Raw genomic sequence first — 15,314 nt, 5'->3', positions numbered from 1 at the left:
CATGGCCTGTCATATACCCTACTAACGGTATAGAAAATGATTTATTGAAACTAAAATGCCTCTCACTGTCTTAAAACATGAGGATACACATTTCACACACAACAATTACAGCAAATGCACTGTCATCACAACATCGTTCCCAGATTTCTCTGAGACTGTAAGTCCTTGGAGGCTGGTGTACTGCAAAGAGACTCTCTACTCAGAAGGGTCTGTTTGTGACATACATTAGTCACCCACACAAAGACCTGCATGTTTATCGCGCTGGAGCTCGGCTTTGTCATCACACACAGGGAAGTTATAGGGACTGACACCGGGAACAGCTTGGCCCACTTCTGGGTGACCTTGAAACACTCTGAAGGCTTGAACCCGAGTTGTACGCCAAGGCAAGTTGCATCAAGCAGAGGCTAAACGAAACGGGGAATGAATCAAATCTGGGATGATCATAAATCATTAAAGGTGAAAATGAAGAGATGGGACAGCACTTAGACGCTTCACAAATAAACCAAGACTGCTGAATAGCCTAGCGGCTAAGAGCATTGGGCCAGTAACCGAAAGGTTGCTGGTTTGAATTCCTGAGCCAACTACGTGAAAAATCTGCCGATGTTCCCTTGAATAAGGCACTTAACCCTAATTGCTACTGTAAATCGCTCTGGATAAGAGTATCTGCTAAATGACTCAAATGTAAAATGGCTGACACAAGCATTGACAAAGAAACATTATTTATTTTTTTACGATGCACTTGTAGACAACTTTAATGGAAAATGAATATGTTTTAAAGATAACATGTGATCAGTGTGTTAGAGGAAAAATAGACCATTGACAATCAAATGCAACAAAAAAACTCACAAAAGTAAAAAAAAGTCAAATTCCCAGAGGTACATGTTATACTTTCACTTACTCTTTCAGTCTCTTTTCAGCACACACAGATTTCAAATCTGAAAAATCTGAAATCCACTGCTCAAGCATCTGTCCTTCCTCAGTGTATATCAACTCCATTTCATGCAGGGATGTAATTCAAATGAATAAAGGAATGAATCTGAAACAACAGTAAGGGCTGCATTCTGATATGACGTAGACATATGGGAATGAAAAAACCTCTGTTCTTAAATGACTTTTCGAAAAGTGCGTCAAACTTTCGCCCAGTTATGTGAGGACAATGAAAAAGCATGTATTGGGACGAGGCCAAGTATTTCCATATGAGTTTTGAGTTCACCGAGTCCAAACTACAACTGGAAGTCATAATGTATATCCTGTGAAAACAATACTATGTGACTACTACCCCCTTGTGGCTACAACTGCACATTACCAAGGGTGGACAGGCCATGTAATGCATTCAACCCAATGCACTAAAAATCAAGAAGATTGATAACAAAATAATGTTTTTTTATGCCCACCTAAAAATAGAATGGAAATAATAAATCACACATAGTAGTATTATGTAATGAAATAATGTGTTGTTTGAATTGAGACTGTGAATTAGTAGTGCATCTTCTAGCTGTTCCTGAGCCGTGATGTCCCGTTTGACCATTGAGGAGGTGATGAGTGACAAAAGCCAACGAAGCAACAAAAAAACAATGAAATGGACACAAAACCCCAGTCGCAGATCCTGAGGTAAGCATTGTCTAAGAGCCCCCTGCTCTGAGAGTAGAAGAACCACTCAGGTCTAAGCTGTAACAATACATCCCACACGCCGACACCACTCACTCATAATCCAACTAGTCACACGTGTACTGGGTGCTGACATTACCATACAAACACAAGTATCTGTGGAAACCGCTGAGATGGTACAGTGAGCTGACAGGACAGGCAGCTGAGATTAAGTTGAGACATGAATAGGTAGGTCTTACTGAAATACAGTGTCAGGGTGACACCGAAATCCTCAGGGACGCTGTCTCGCAGTCTTAAAACTAAGAACATCTGTCCCTTTGAGGTTCAGGGATCTTTCATAATGTCTTCTTGTCTTCAGGGAGGACAAGTATGCAGAGGCTCTACTGATCCTACATACAGTGCCTAGTGAAAGTCTACACAACCCTTGCACAGTTGTCACGTTTTGCTGCCTTAAAATAAAATCTAAAAGCGGATTAAATTAGATTTTTCCCCCTACAGATCTACACAACCTGCTCCACATTTTTAAAGTGAAAGAAAAAGTATCGAACATTTTCTAAAGTAAGAACAAATAAAACATGAAGATCTCTTTGTTGCGTGTGTCTTCACAGAGTTAATACTTGGTGGAAGCACCTTTGGCAACGAATGCATCTTGTAAATAGTTTTGAATAAGATTCTACCAACTCTGCACAACTCTTAGGGCAACATATATCCATTGTTTTTGTCAAAATTGCTCAAGCTCAGTAAATTTGGTTGGGAATCATTGATGGACAGTAATATTAACATCTTGTCTCTGATTTTCAAGCAGATGGTGGCAGCATCATGTTATGGGTATGCTTGTCACCGTCAGGGACTGGGGAGTTTGTCAGGATCAAAATAAATATGAAAGGAGAAAAGCCCAGGGTAAAATTTAGAGGAAACCCTGCCTCAAGTCTTCTGAATAGATAACCCTGGGATAGTTTTATTTTTCAGTGGGACAATTACATACATTTTAATGCCAAAGCCACACCAGAATGGCTTTCCAATAGGTGTTGAGTGTTCCTGAGTGGTCCAGTCTCAATCCTGCCTTAAATCTGGTTTGAATATTGCTCTCCATCAATGATTTCCAACCAAATTTACTGAGCTTGGGCAATTTTGACAAAAACAATGGATATACACTGAGTGTACAAAACATTATGTCTTTCCATGACATAGACTGACCAGGTGAAAGCTATGATCCCTTATTGATGTCACCTGTTACATCCACTTCAATCAGTGTAGATGAAGGGGAGGAGACAGGTTAAAGAAGGATTTTGAAGCCTTGAGACAATTGAGACAAGGAGGGTGAATGGGCAAGTACAAAATAAATACAATATAGTTTTTTATTTACCCCTTTTTTCTCCACAATTTCGTGGTATCCAATTGGTGGTTACAGTCTTGTCCCATCGCTGCAACTCTCATACGGACTCGGGAGAGACGAATGCCGAGAGCCATGCATCCCCCGAAACACGACCCCACCAAGCCGCACTGCTTCTTGACACACTGCTCGATTAACCCGGAAGCCAGCCGCACCAATGTGTCGGAGGAAACACCGTACAGCTGGTGACCTGAAGTCAGCATGCATGTGCTCGGCCGACCACAAGAAGTCGCTAGAGCGCGATGGAACAAGGACATCCCAGCCGGCCAAATCCTCCCCTAAACCGGACAAAGCTAGGCCAATTGTGCGCCGCCTCATGGGTCACCCAGATCGAACCTGGAGCTGTAGTGATGCCTCTAGGACCGCTGGACCGCTGGCGCCACCGTGGACTCCAAGACAAAATATTAAATACCAGCACACCGGTTTGAGTGTGTCAAGAACTGCAACACTGCTGGGTTTTTCACACTCAACAGTTTCCTGTGTGTATCAAGAATGGTCCACCACCCAAAGGACATCCAGCCAACTTGACACAACTGTGGGAAGCATCAGAATCAACATGGGCCAGCATCCCTGTCCCTGCCCTGATGAATTGAGGCTGTTCTGAGGGCAAAAGGGGGTGCAACTCAATATTAAGAAGGTGTTCCTAATGTTTTGTTCACTCAGTGTATGTCACCCTAAGAGTTGTGCAGAGTTGGTAGAATGTAATCCCTATTCAGATTACATTTGAAGGCAGCAAAATGTGACAACTGTGCAAGGGAATGTGTAAACGTTCACTAGGAACTGTATCTTTTTGCAGTTACCAATGAATACTACATTGCATTTCATCCTAATCATTGATTTTGCCAAAATTAAATATGTTCAGTCATCTAAGTGGTATTGAAGTAGCTACAATGAGAGATAATGTAATGATCAATGAGAAAAACCGACGAGTCACTGGCACCCTCTCAGGGCAAAGTTGAACAAAGAAAGTCCTCCCAGGCCCAATTCCACTGTAGTGAATGGACAGCTGCTAATGACTGACAATAGGACAAAGGGAGCCACTCCAAGCGACTGATAACCTCCGAAATGGCAGAATCAGCAGTGATTGGTCAAATGTGTCCCTTGGACAGAGTAGGTATGGTGACGGTGTGGGGGGTTGGAGCCTGGGACAGAGGCAGGTCAGACTAGAGGTGACCAGGGGGTGGAGCCATCCCTGCTGCTGTGAGTGACACATGAGACACCCACCCATAGACAAGCTCGTGGTTGTAAACACTTTCCCATCAGGGAGGGACGACCACTTTTCCACATTTTCAATAAAACGTCATTAACCATACTTTCTCTGCTCTAACAAGTTAAGACAATATGACTATACAATTCCACATATACATCAATTATCTACAAGAAAGCACATCCATATTAATATAAACCAGCTTGACATTAGTAAATATTGATCCGCCTTTTGCAGGTTCACAGAGATGACGGGGAAAGCATTTACAAGGAACGAGAGAGATCACAGCTGCTAAATTCCTCAATTTACATTCCCCTTCTCTGCTGTTTTAGGAGAGTTTGAGTGGTGGCAAGATTAGGACTTCATCTACTGTGTAGTGGTGAAAACAGCTGTTGCTAACTCAGCTATTTGCCCTCTGAACTGTGTTTTGGTCCCTGAATGAGGGTCTCTGGATTCCCACCCCTGTCACAGCGTTTACAAGCTCAGGGAGCCTTGCCTCAGCCCCCCTCCACACTCTACAGCCCCTTGACCCCCACATCACCCCTGCCCACTCCATGCACTGAGGCATCCTGGGATGTGAATAGGCTGAGGGAGACTAGTGTTGTCCATGAGTACTCTCTGATCCCGCCTCCTCAAGTTTACAACCCAATCAGGCTTTGCCTCATAAATCCATGCCTCCTCCCTTAGGGGGGCAACAATGCCAGTCTTTTTCTGTGCACTGGTTTAATAGTTCCCCCAAGCTTCCTTCCACTTATTACTGACTCCCACAGGTTTATAGGGGCCAGGACACAGAGGCTGCTAAGAAAGTCCAGTTTAGAGCTGCACACAATCAGGCCAGCATGGAGTCACGGTGGGGTCAGGAGTTTCTGAACTGAGTGTAACCTCTGACCTCTGCCACCTGGCTCCGCAGCCAGGGCGAAGAGAAGGGAGCATCTCAAATGAACTTCGCCTGAACCTGGACCTTAACATTGGACAAACCCCCCACCCCTGCACTGCCCCTTCCACCAGCCTGTTGCCCCACGGTGAGAGGAGAAAGAGGGGTTGCTACCACAGCAGCCCATAGAACACAGACACAGTCATAGGGTGACTAAGAAATGACTGACTAGAGCCTTTACAAAACTGAGTGGATTGTTCATAGAGAGAAAAAGTGACAGCAATCTAAATGACTGTATGTGTGTGGCTCATTACCATGTATTTGTTCAATTGACATATTTTGGGACTTATCTGCAAATATTCCATTCCACTCCATTATCTTGCAGTATCTGTGAAACCGAGGCTGCGACTAGTGGTGCATAGGGCAGCTGTTTGTTCACCCGCACCCGCCCGCAATTGCTAACACCCATCCACAACCGCCCAATTATGTGTGATAAAGTAAAAAACCCGACCCTAACCTAGATCATCCGCTGTAGTCTACAGTCAGAGGTTGCAGAAAGATTTTTGGACAGGGGGTGCAGGATTTTTGTTGTTGCCTGATTTAGGGGGTATGATATTTGTGCGTCTGTAACTTTCTCACTCATAATTATTCAGGATTCTTTCAGGATTATCAACAATCATGGTAGCATCCACATTAATGTAGAAACATATTATATTCTTATTTACAGTGAAAGTGACTCCAAAATGACACAATACATTATTTACCAATAATTTCTATTGGGCAGAAAATAATATGAAACACAACCAAAACAAACAGAGTCACAAGCTTGTGTGCTAGGCATATGGGACCAAATACTACACTTTTGACTACGTTAATACACATACGTGAATTTGTCCAAATACTACTAAAATGGGGTTACTATGTACAAAAAGTGCTGTATTTTCTAAACCGTCCACATGGTTTGGATGAAAATACCCTCAAATTAAAGCGGACAGTCTGCACTTTAACCTCATAGTCATTGAATAATTTCAAATCCTAAGTGCTGGAGTACAGCTCCAAAACAACAATAAATGTGTCACTGTCCCAATACTTTTGGAGCTCACTGTAGTTGTCATCGGTTAAGTATTCTAAGTCATCTGTGCTTCTGTCACGGAGCAAAGACGTTTAGGGATGGGGAGAAAATGCAATAACCAAAAGATTACTGGAAAGATTTACTGTGCAAGGACATCAGTTTGACCGGTTGTAAGGAAATAAAAAGCTCTGAAAACAACCTAACATGTTTGATAAGATCTCAGTTCGTCTTGGATGCATATCTCATGTGGTTGAAATACTATCAAATATGATGCTGATATAGCACCTCTACAGATGGTATCTACCTGTGCATTCCTATTCTCTCAAGATGCTGAAATAAATCAGATTTCTGTTCCAGAGTAAAACTGTTGCCTATATTTGATGTATCATTTTAATGCCAGAAATGCTTAATTCTGCAGGAGTAAATATGAAGGCTATGTGAGAGGTTATACCTAGAGTCGGTGTCCAGATTACAGTTTACATTTAACCCATATGAACAGTAGGCTACAGTTCCCTTGACGTACCATAGGCCTATAGAGAGCAATATTAATGCCGTTTTTTTGTAGGCACTAACTCTGCCATGGTTTGTTGGACAAATCCTATGGGAATATTAATTTAGTTGTGTTATCATCCTAATAAGGTCTGTGGTAAACAGGTTTAGGAGATGTGTTTTCTTTTATGAGATCATCTTAATGAGGTCTGTGGTAAACACAGGCTCAGGAGAAGTTGTTTTTTTCTACCAAAACCCTATTCTTTCCCCGTAGGAATAGCTGAACGAACCAGAGGTAACTCATTCCTGGGTTTTAGGACTACAAGCTAACGAGCTCTATTGAAAGTCCCCATCTTGTGACTTTCAAATGTGTATAGCGCCTCACAATCATCACACATCCTATTTTACCACTTCACCAAATCTTTCACAAACATTACTTTTCTGGCCCTACCTTCTCTTTATTTTCAATTCTCCATTTTACCGCTTTTCTCTTATCGAATTAAACCCCGGCATTGTTATTTTTGCCTCCATGGATCGATGTTAACTTTTTCTGCCATTTCCAAAAACAATTGGCGTAAGTACAGTTAGTTGCCAGAACAAAACTACAAATCATGTGTAGAGTAAATTGACCGCAAGAAGCCCAAACATATATAGTATTTGACTAAACCATAATAATGTCAAACCTTGCTTATGTTTGTATACGATCGCCTGTCTCTCTATTATGTGTCTGAATACGTGGGAACAGATTCCACTAAATGAAAATCACTTGGAGCTGATTTGCTGAAGTTTTTAGTGTTTGAGGTCCAACAATGAAATTGTTAAACCCTGCCCTAAAGCTTACCCACTAATGCCAGATAGCCTAAAATAATAAAATAAAAACCTTAATGTAGCATATAGATATTAATTGCACAAGAATGACACGTTTATAGATTTTTTAAAGGTATTGTTTTCTCTTTACTCTCGTGATCCTCAACAGGCACATCATGTTGTAGGGCCAGTCCCTGCTCTATTTTCAGCTGAACGTGTCTCCCTGGTGGAGATGGAAGGAGTCACATGCTACATGGAAGACACGCCTATTATGCAGATCCAGTAATCGGAAACGCAAGAGGAACAGCAAAAACTGTATCAATTATTTTCCCCTGAAATTGGAATGATGAAGAGCCGAGCACGGGCCGATATTTTACATTTCAGGGGGACTAGTGTTATCTACACTAGTAAAAAAAAAACAGAGGCTATATGAACCACAACGTGGCTCTCATTTTTCAGCATGTTTTTACGAGGGCACTGTGTATTGACAGAGTGTTGTATACAGTCAGCAAACAGCCTCATTATTTATTAAAGGAGCCAAAATCAATGATGTCAAAGATGTAGTGATGTAAGGCAGCAGAATAGCATTGCTCCCAATCAATTCCGGTTTATAGGCTTACTGGAGTGTTGTTTTTGTTTTTTAAATCCACATATCCTAAACTATGGGTTACACTTAACACAATATTGTCAGTGATGAATGTTTATACATACAAAAATCTGGGTGAGTGATAGAATCCTGTCTGGGCATCTCCCTACTACACCTGGACCTGTACATGTACTATTACAACTTGCCACTAGAGGGGGGTATCTAGCCAGTTTTCACTGCCATCCACAAAGCATTCAGTAGGTGTGACATATTTTGCCATCCACACTGTATTGCTGTTGGTTGAATGTAACAGGCCCGACATTAAATTATGTGTGGAAGAAATATCCTCAGTCACAATTAGACATGAACTATCTGGAACAAATTGGTCACAATACTACAAACTAAAATCTTCAACTGAAAATGAACGGAAGAAGATCAATCGGCGATTTGCCAACAGGAAATCACATGAATGACTTACTTTATCATTATGTATTTGTCCTATCATGAAGTATAAATACATAACAAGTCAACTTACCTATCCCATTATTTGGTTCAGCTTCCAAGGGATGGTCACCGTAGAAGCCTGAAAAACAAAGGAGAAATGTGAAGACAGAAGGACAATCAGAGATCCCTTACAGTAGCTTTTGCTGTAGACACTAATTCATCATGTTGACTATGAATTGAGACCCTGTCTGTGATTGGTCCATCAGTGCCATACCATCTGTGCTGTGCACTCGGTCTAGACGCCAGTCCACTTCTCACTTACACACTCAATGACAAGCAATCATTCAAACGCAAAACAGTAGTGTGTGTAAAGTTCCCTGGCGGTATATCCCTCCATTATAGGCCACCCCCCACCCCGCCGTGTCAGCACACCGCCCTGCTATCAACAGCTGACCCTTGACCCGACACACGCCAGACGCCCCCTGCACCCTCCACTGAACACTGGCATATGGTGTCCCTCAAGCAAACACAATGCACCAACACACACACATGCCCATATCAGACTCACAGGCACAGTCACATATGCCCAACTCAGACACACACCGTTACACACACTCTCTCTCACACACACACACACACACACACACACACACACACACACACACACACACACACACACACACACACACACACACACACACACACACACACACACACACACACACACACACACACACACACACACACACAGCCATGAATTACAGCCTACTCACAAGCACATGCAGTATAACCAATAATTAGCACAAGCAAGCATTCACTCAACTCCATATTGCCAACAATTAACGCCATTACAAAATAAGAAGATTGGCTAAAACATCAATGAAGTATTCATTGATAGCTGTAAAAGCAGAATATTAAACTGTGATATGTAGGATCAGTAGTGGCTCTGAGTACTTGTCCCCCCTGAAGACAAGAAAACATCCCTGCACCTCAAAGGGACAGATGTTCTTAGTTTTAAGACTAAGTTTCCCTGAGGACTTAGGTGCCACCCTGACACTGTATTTCAGTAAGACCCCTACCTATTCATGTCTCAACTTAATCTCAGCTGTCTGTCCTGTCAGCTCACTGTGCCAGAGCCTCCTCCACTGCAGCCTATTGTGTGTTGACAAAGAGGGGCCGCATCTTTAACCTTTCACCTCTAAAACCTCTGCAACCTCCAGAACACAATCAGCACACAATCAAAATAGCATACTGGCTCATGTCCTTTCTCTTCCCTCCACAGGGATAAGAAGGTCAGGCATGCTTGACAGAACTCACACCAGTAATCAAAATACTGTAAAGGTTTTTCATAGAGAAATCTATACTTAGGGCCTCAGCTCGTAAATAAATAACTACAAAAAATAAACACAGTGGCGAGATGGTGTACCTGTGCATATTACCGTAACCAACCAATCAATTTACGATTCCTACTGTTGTCATTTCTAAATAATAATAAACATGTCCTCCGATAGAGAGAGAGAGCTACTTCTTCCACAACTCTTTCACCTCTAGCTCTAGTATTCCTGTGAGCTTCGGGATTCTAGGATCCCCTCCAGGGCAGGTTAACTACCACCAGTACACATGCTAATTAGCTGCTCAGCTCTGGTAACCAGCTCCGTGACATGACTGCAGTAGGGCCAATGCTAAAGCTAATCACATTAGCCATGCTACAGGCTGGGGAACACCAGCTAACCCACTGCTTCAGCTCTCCCCCCGCAGACCCCACTAATGTAAATACAGTGCAACCTATTGAACAACCTCTTGGCACCATACTAAAACGTTGAAAGAAATGACAGTTGGGAGTATGTCATACAAACATTTAGGATCTTCACCTACACAGGTATTCCGAACAAGGATTAAGACAAGCACAACCAGTGAGCTTCAAAACTACTGTAAATCAAATTTGAAACTCATTTGAGAGACCTCCAAGGCTCCAAATATGTTACTGTATGACAAAAAAATACACTAATTTCCACATGCCTTGCAATGGCAGCATTCCTTTTCAACAGGAACCATATGGTGAGAGTGCGTGTGAGATAATGGTGGTGCATAGGTTATAGATGGTAATGTACATGCAACAGAGTGTAACAGTAAGTCCCCCTCCCATTAGTATGGCCCCCATGTCAGTCCATCCCCTTTCCATTTCAGCACCCTGCCTCTCCCCATTAACATCCACCCAGCCCCTAGATCAGTCAGTCCATCACTGTCCCAGATCGTCTGCCCCAGATGGCCAGTGTTCTGCTTGGCCAGTGAAGAGGCACGCCACCCTGTCATCTGAGTAGAGTGGCCCCTACCTACCTGTCAGCCTGGCCCTGGCCTTATCTCACCCACACACACTATCACATCTATCACATGTCACACTGGGAGGCCTGGCACAGAGGGAGGGAGGGATAGAGAGAGGGAAGGACTGGGGGAGAGAGGGGAGGATGCAAAGAGAGAGGGAAGGAGGTAAGGATGAAGTGAACGAGTGAGTGATTGACTGATCATGTCAGTAGAAAAATGAGGGAGGTAGTCATAGATTTGACAAAGTTGACTCAGTCAAGAAAGCATTATTTAATTCCCATTACAAATTGTTTTGAGTCTTCATGTTTTCCCCATATATTTAGTCAATTATTTCTTCAAAATGTATATATTGTTCTTCTTATCCGTTTTTCCCAGTATCATGAGTAGGGCCTTTTTACTGTGCGCAAGGCTAGCATGTATCAAGGAAATATTTGGTCAAGTTATTTGTGCATTTGAATATCATTAAATGCAGTAATTTACCTGTTTGCAATCCTCCAAGTGGATGCGATGTTGAGGTGCACATGAAAACTTGCTACACTTATGAGAAAGAAGTGCTGTTTATAGAAATGTTTCGTTTGTTTGTTATTTGTGTGTCTCGGAGCTCCATGTCACTGAGGGGATTCCATTCATCTGGCCCGGGCGCCCGGGTAGGTGGGTTTTTGCACCGGGTAAAAGTTGATTTCATTCCCTTTGGAACGTGTTGCCTCCTGGGCGTGAGTCAGGTGCCTGTTCAAACCCCACGGCGAAATCGGCTCAAAACAAAAGTGATGTAATTAATCACGTGGAGTAATGAGCAGGATTCTGTGTTTTCGCACACAAAAGTGATTGCTTCTGATAAAAATGCCTTATCTGCCTTCCCAATGAAAACAAGTTGTATGTTTCTGGACGATGCACTATGCTGTGTTGTTGACAACATGACCGCACAATGCAACATACTGTTCAAATTGAGAAGGGCCCTCTTCCACCGCTTTTGCATCACAGGCCGTAGAACGGTTTCCGCCGCTCAGCATAATGGAATCCGCCCACTCTGTCTGTCATGTCCACTTAGTGGTCATGTCCTTGAGGAATGGGAGCGAGTGTGGGTGCAGAGCTGAGGGTTCTTACAAGGAACCCAAAAGGGTTCTACTTTGAACCAAGAAGGTTTCTAGCTGGAACCAAAAATAGTTATCCTATGGGGACAGCGTGGAGACAGCGTAAATATTTCCCCATGTACAGTAAATGTCTTGAGTTCCTAACAAAAGGTAATTTGCTAGGAACTCAAGACATTTACTGAACACAGGGAAATATTTATTCTTCATAGCTGAATGGTGAGTGACATCTGTGATATATCGGCCCACAGTGACAGGAGATTCCTGGGAGAAACCAGCCACGGGTATACAATTGTTTCCACTACATTACAGGAGCAAATGAATCACCTGCTATGAAAAGCCAGTGTGGTGTCACAGACCAATAGCCTGTGGGTAGTGTTCAAGTCATCCTGTTCCTAGAGACAGTGAAGCACGTCTTTAAGGAGAGTTTCAGTTTGCCCTCAGCTCCCTGCTGTAGAAAGCCTTGAATAAGCAGATGGGGTAGATGTATAGGGGGGTGTGATACACTGTTACCTGATATTAGTGGGCTCTCTTTGTATTACCTGACATTCAGTTAAGAGGGTCAATGCTTCCTAAGTTGGGGTGGGTCACAGAGGGTAATTTGGCTGAGGTGGGTCATTGTTACCAAGAGTGTCAATGTTACCTGACTGGGGCTGTTACATGACTATAGTGCTCCAAAAATCTAAGAGGAGTGCTACCCAACAGGTCCCCAAATAACTACTCATATGCACAAAATGTGGTTTATTTTCCCCTCATAATTTATCCTACTGCTCTGACTTGGTTGTCCACATGTAGCTTTCATTGTCTGCATACACGCCCTCTTTATTTATCCTATGGTTCTGACTTGGTGTACAGGGAGAATACTGTAAGAACGGCCCATGTTATGAATTCTGTCGCATATCAAAAGTGTTGAACAAATAGTTATATTGACTGCGTCCATCCTAGCTCGCTCATTAATGTTTTAATTGAAATTACGGATTGCTTCTTATCCGCTCGTCATCCCCTTATGCCATAGTTTGTACATCTCAATTGTCAGTAGAAACCGCATTTGTTTAAGCAAGTCAGCCATATCAGCTTAGTTTTTTTATAAAAGCCAGTAAATGAGGCTGAATGAACTGTTTCGCTGCCAGACAAGGCTCCGCTGCGGTGTAGCAGTGTTAAGGTGTTGGGATTGCTGTTGGGACTCTGCTGGTGGGACAGCTTTATGTAGGCCCTAACAGTTTGTGGGCACCGTTTGTGACCTTTTTAGTGCAATTCATGTATTGTTTAGTGTTGTGTTGTGTAGTGGCTTTGCTGGCATGCATCTAAAACATTTGGGGGGAGTTTGCCCCACCAAGATGTACATGGTAAAATCACCACTGTGTATATTACATTTGTTTTATTTGATGACTTTATTATTTCATTCCAAGTCATCGTCTCATTTCTATAGAGCTGCTGCCTCCTGTGCTGTCTGCCAAAATCACTATTTTAGTAGTTCTTCAAAGTAAATAAGGGATGCTTTTATGACTGCTGAATACCAACTATCAATCACTTCTATCATGTATTTTCAGGTAGAGATACCTTGCGAATCAACTGCCCTCTATCCCTCTCGATCGCACATTGTTCTGTCTCCCACTCCATGTCTGCCCCAAACTAACCTAGCGTAGCAGGTGTAAAAGAGATACACAGACCGGACAAGTAGGAGGGCAATGGACTATGGTCATTGTAGTTAATTACCATGTTTTCTGTGCAAAACTATGTAGAATAAACTGTGACTCCCTACTTCATCAGACAGTTCAGGCTTGATTTGATAAAAAATATATAATTTGACCTTTATTTAACTAGGCAAGTCAGTTAAGAAAAATTCTTATTTTCAATGACAGCCTAGGAACAGTGGGTTAACTGCCTTGTTCAGGGGCAGAATGACAGATTTGTACCTTGTCAGCTCGGGGATTTAATCTTACAACCTTTCAGTTACTAGTCCAAAGCTCTAACCACTAGGCTACCTGCCGCCCCAGATCTCTATGTGACCGCTGATAACCTCAGAACAAAGTGACTACAAATACAAAGTTGCCAATGTCTGCAAATTGATACAAACAAGTGATGTATAAAAAGATGCTTCACATTAAAACTGAGATGACTGCATTTAAATATAAACAGTAGACTATATGACTATTTCAATAATATTGAAATACATTTCATGTTCAATCAATTTAGTTATATTTTTCTACTTGTAGGCTAATATATTTGTCTCAATATATTTAATGATGGGTAGCCTAACATGTGCGCAATGATGTGCCAGGAAGTAATATCTCTCTAGGAGCTGAACCATCGTCAGTATTGTGAAAAAATTACACTGAGTGTACAAAACATTAGGAACACCTTCCTAATATTGATTTGCACCCCCTTTTGCCCTCAGAACAGCCTCAATTTGTCGGGGCACGGACTACAAGGTGGAGAAAGCATTCCACAGGGATGCTGGCCCATGTTGACTCCAATGCTTCCCACAGTTGTGTCAAGTTGGCTGGATGTCCTTTGTGTGGTGGACCATTTTTGATACACACGGGAAACCGTTGAGCGTTTAAAACCCAGCAGAGATCACAATAGAGATTGTATCATCTGTGGATCTGTTGGGACGGTATGCAAATTGAAGTGGGTCTAGGGTTTCTGGGATAATGGTGTTGATGTGAGCCATGACCAGCCTTAGTGTTCTTTCAAGTCTCCTGAGGGGGAATAGGTTTTGTCTTTCCCTCTTCACTACTGTCTTGGTGTGCTTGGACCATGTTAGTTTGTTGGTAATGTGGACACCCAGGAAATTGAAGCACTCAACCTGCTCCACTGCAGCCCCGTCGATGAGAATGGGGGTGTGCTTGGTTCTCTTTTTCCTGTAGTCCACAATCATCTCCTTTGTCTTGATCACATTGAGGGGGGGGGTTGTTGTCCTGGCACCACAAGGCCAGGTCTCTGACCTCCTCCCTATAGGCTGTCTCATCATCGTCAGTGATCAGGCCTACCACTGTTGTGTCATCGGCAAACTTTATGATGGTGTTGGAGTCGTGCCTGGCCGTGCAGTCATGAGTGAACATGGAGTACAGGAGAGGACTGAGCACGCACCCTGAGGGGCCCCTGTGTTGAGGATCAGCGTGGTGGATGTGTTGTTACCTACCCTTACCACCTGGGGCGGCGCGTCAGGAAGTCCAGGATCCAGTTGCAGACGGAGGTGTTTAGTCCCAGGGTCTTTAGCTTATTGATGAGCTTTGAGGGCACTATGATGTTGAATGCTGAGCTGTAGTCAATGAATAGCATTCTCACATAGGTGTTCCTTTTGTCCAGGTGGGAAAGGGCAGTGTGGAGTGCAATAGAGATTGCATCATCTGTGGATCTGTTGGGGTGGTATGCAAATTGGGGTGGGTCTAGGGTTTCTGGGATAATGGTGTTGATGTGA

At 42.9% G+C, this 15,314-nt stretch overlaps 1 protein-coding gene across 1 annotated transcript in view; it reads right to left on the bottom strand.

Moving 5' to 3' along the window:
* LOC139545576 (nuclear receptor subfamily 6 group A member 1-A-like) overlaps positions 1-15,314 on the bottom strand; it is a 99,556-nt gene that overhangs the window by 75,120 nt on the left and 9,122 nt on the right. The window contains exon 2 of the mRNA XM_071353511.1: positions 8,572-8,619. Within this exon, the coding sequence (XP_071209612.1) occupies positions 8,572-8,619 (48 nt within the window). The remainder of the gene's footprint in view (positions 1-8,571; positions 8,620-15,314) is intronic.

Source organism: Salvelinus alpinus, chromosome 19, assembly GCF_045679555.1.
Source record: "Salvelinus alpinus chromosome 19, SLU_Salpinus.1, whole genome shotgun sequence".
Classification (NCBI taxonomy): Eukaryota; Metazoa; Chordata; class Actinopteri; order Salmoniformes; family Salmonidae; genus Salvelinus; species Salvelinus alpinus.
Note: the sequence above shows the minus strand (reverse complement) of the source record. Positions and strands in the feature narration are given on the sequence as shown.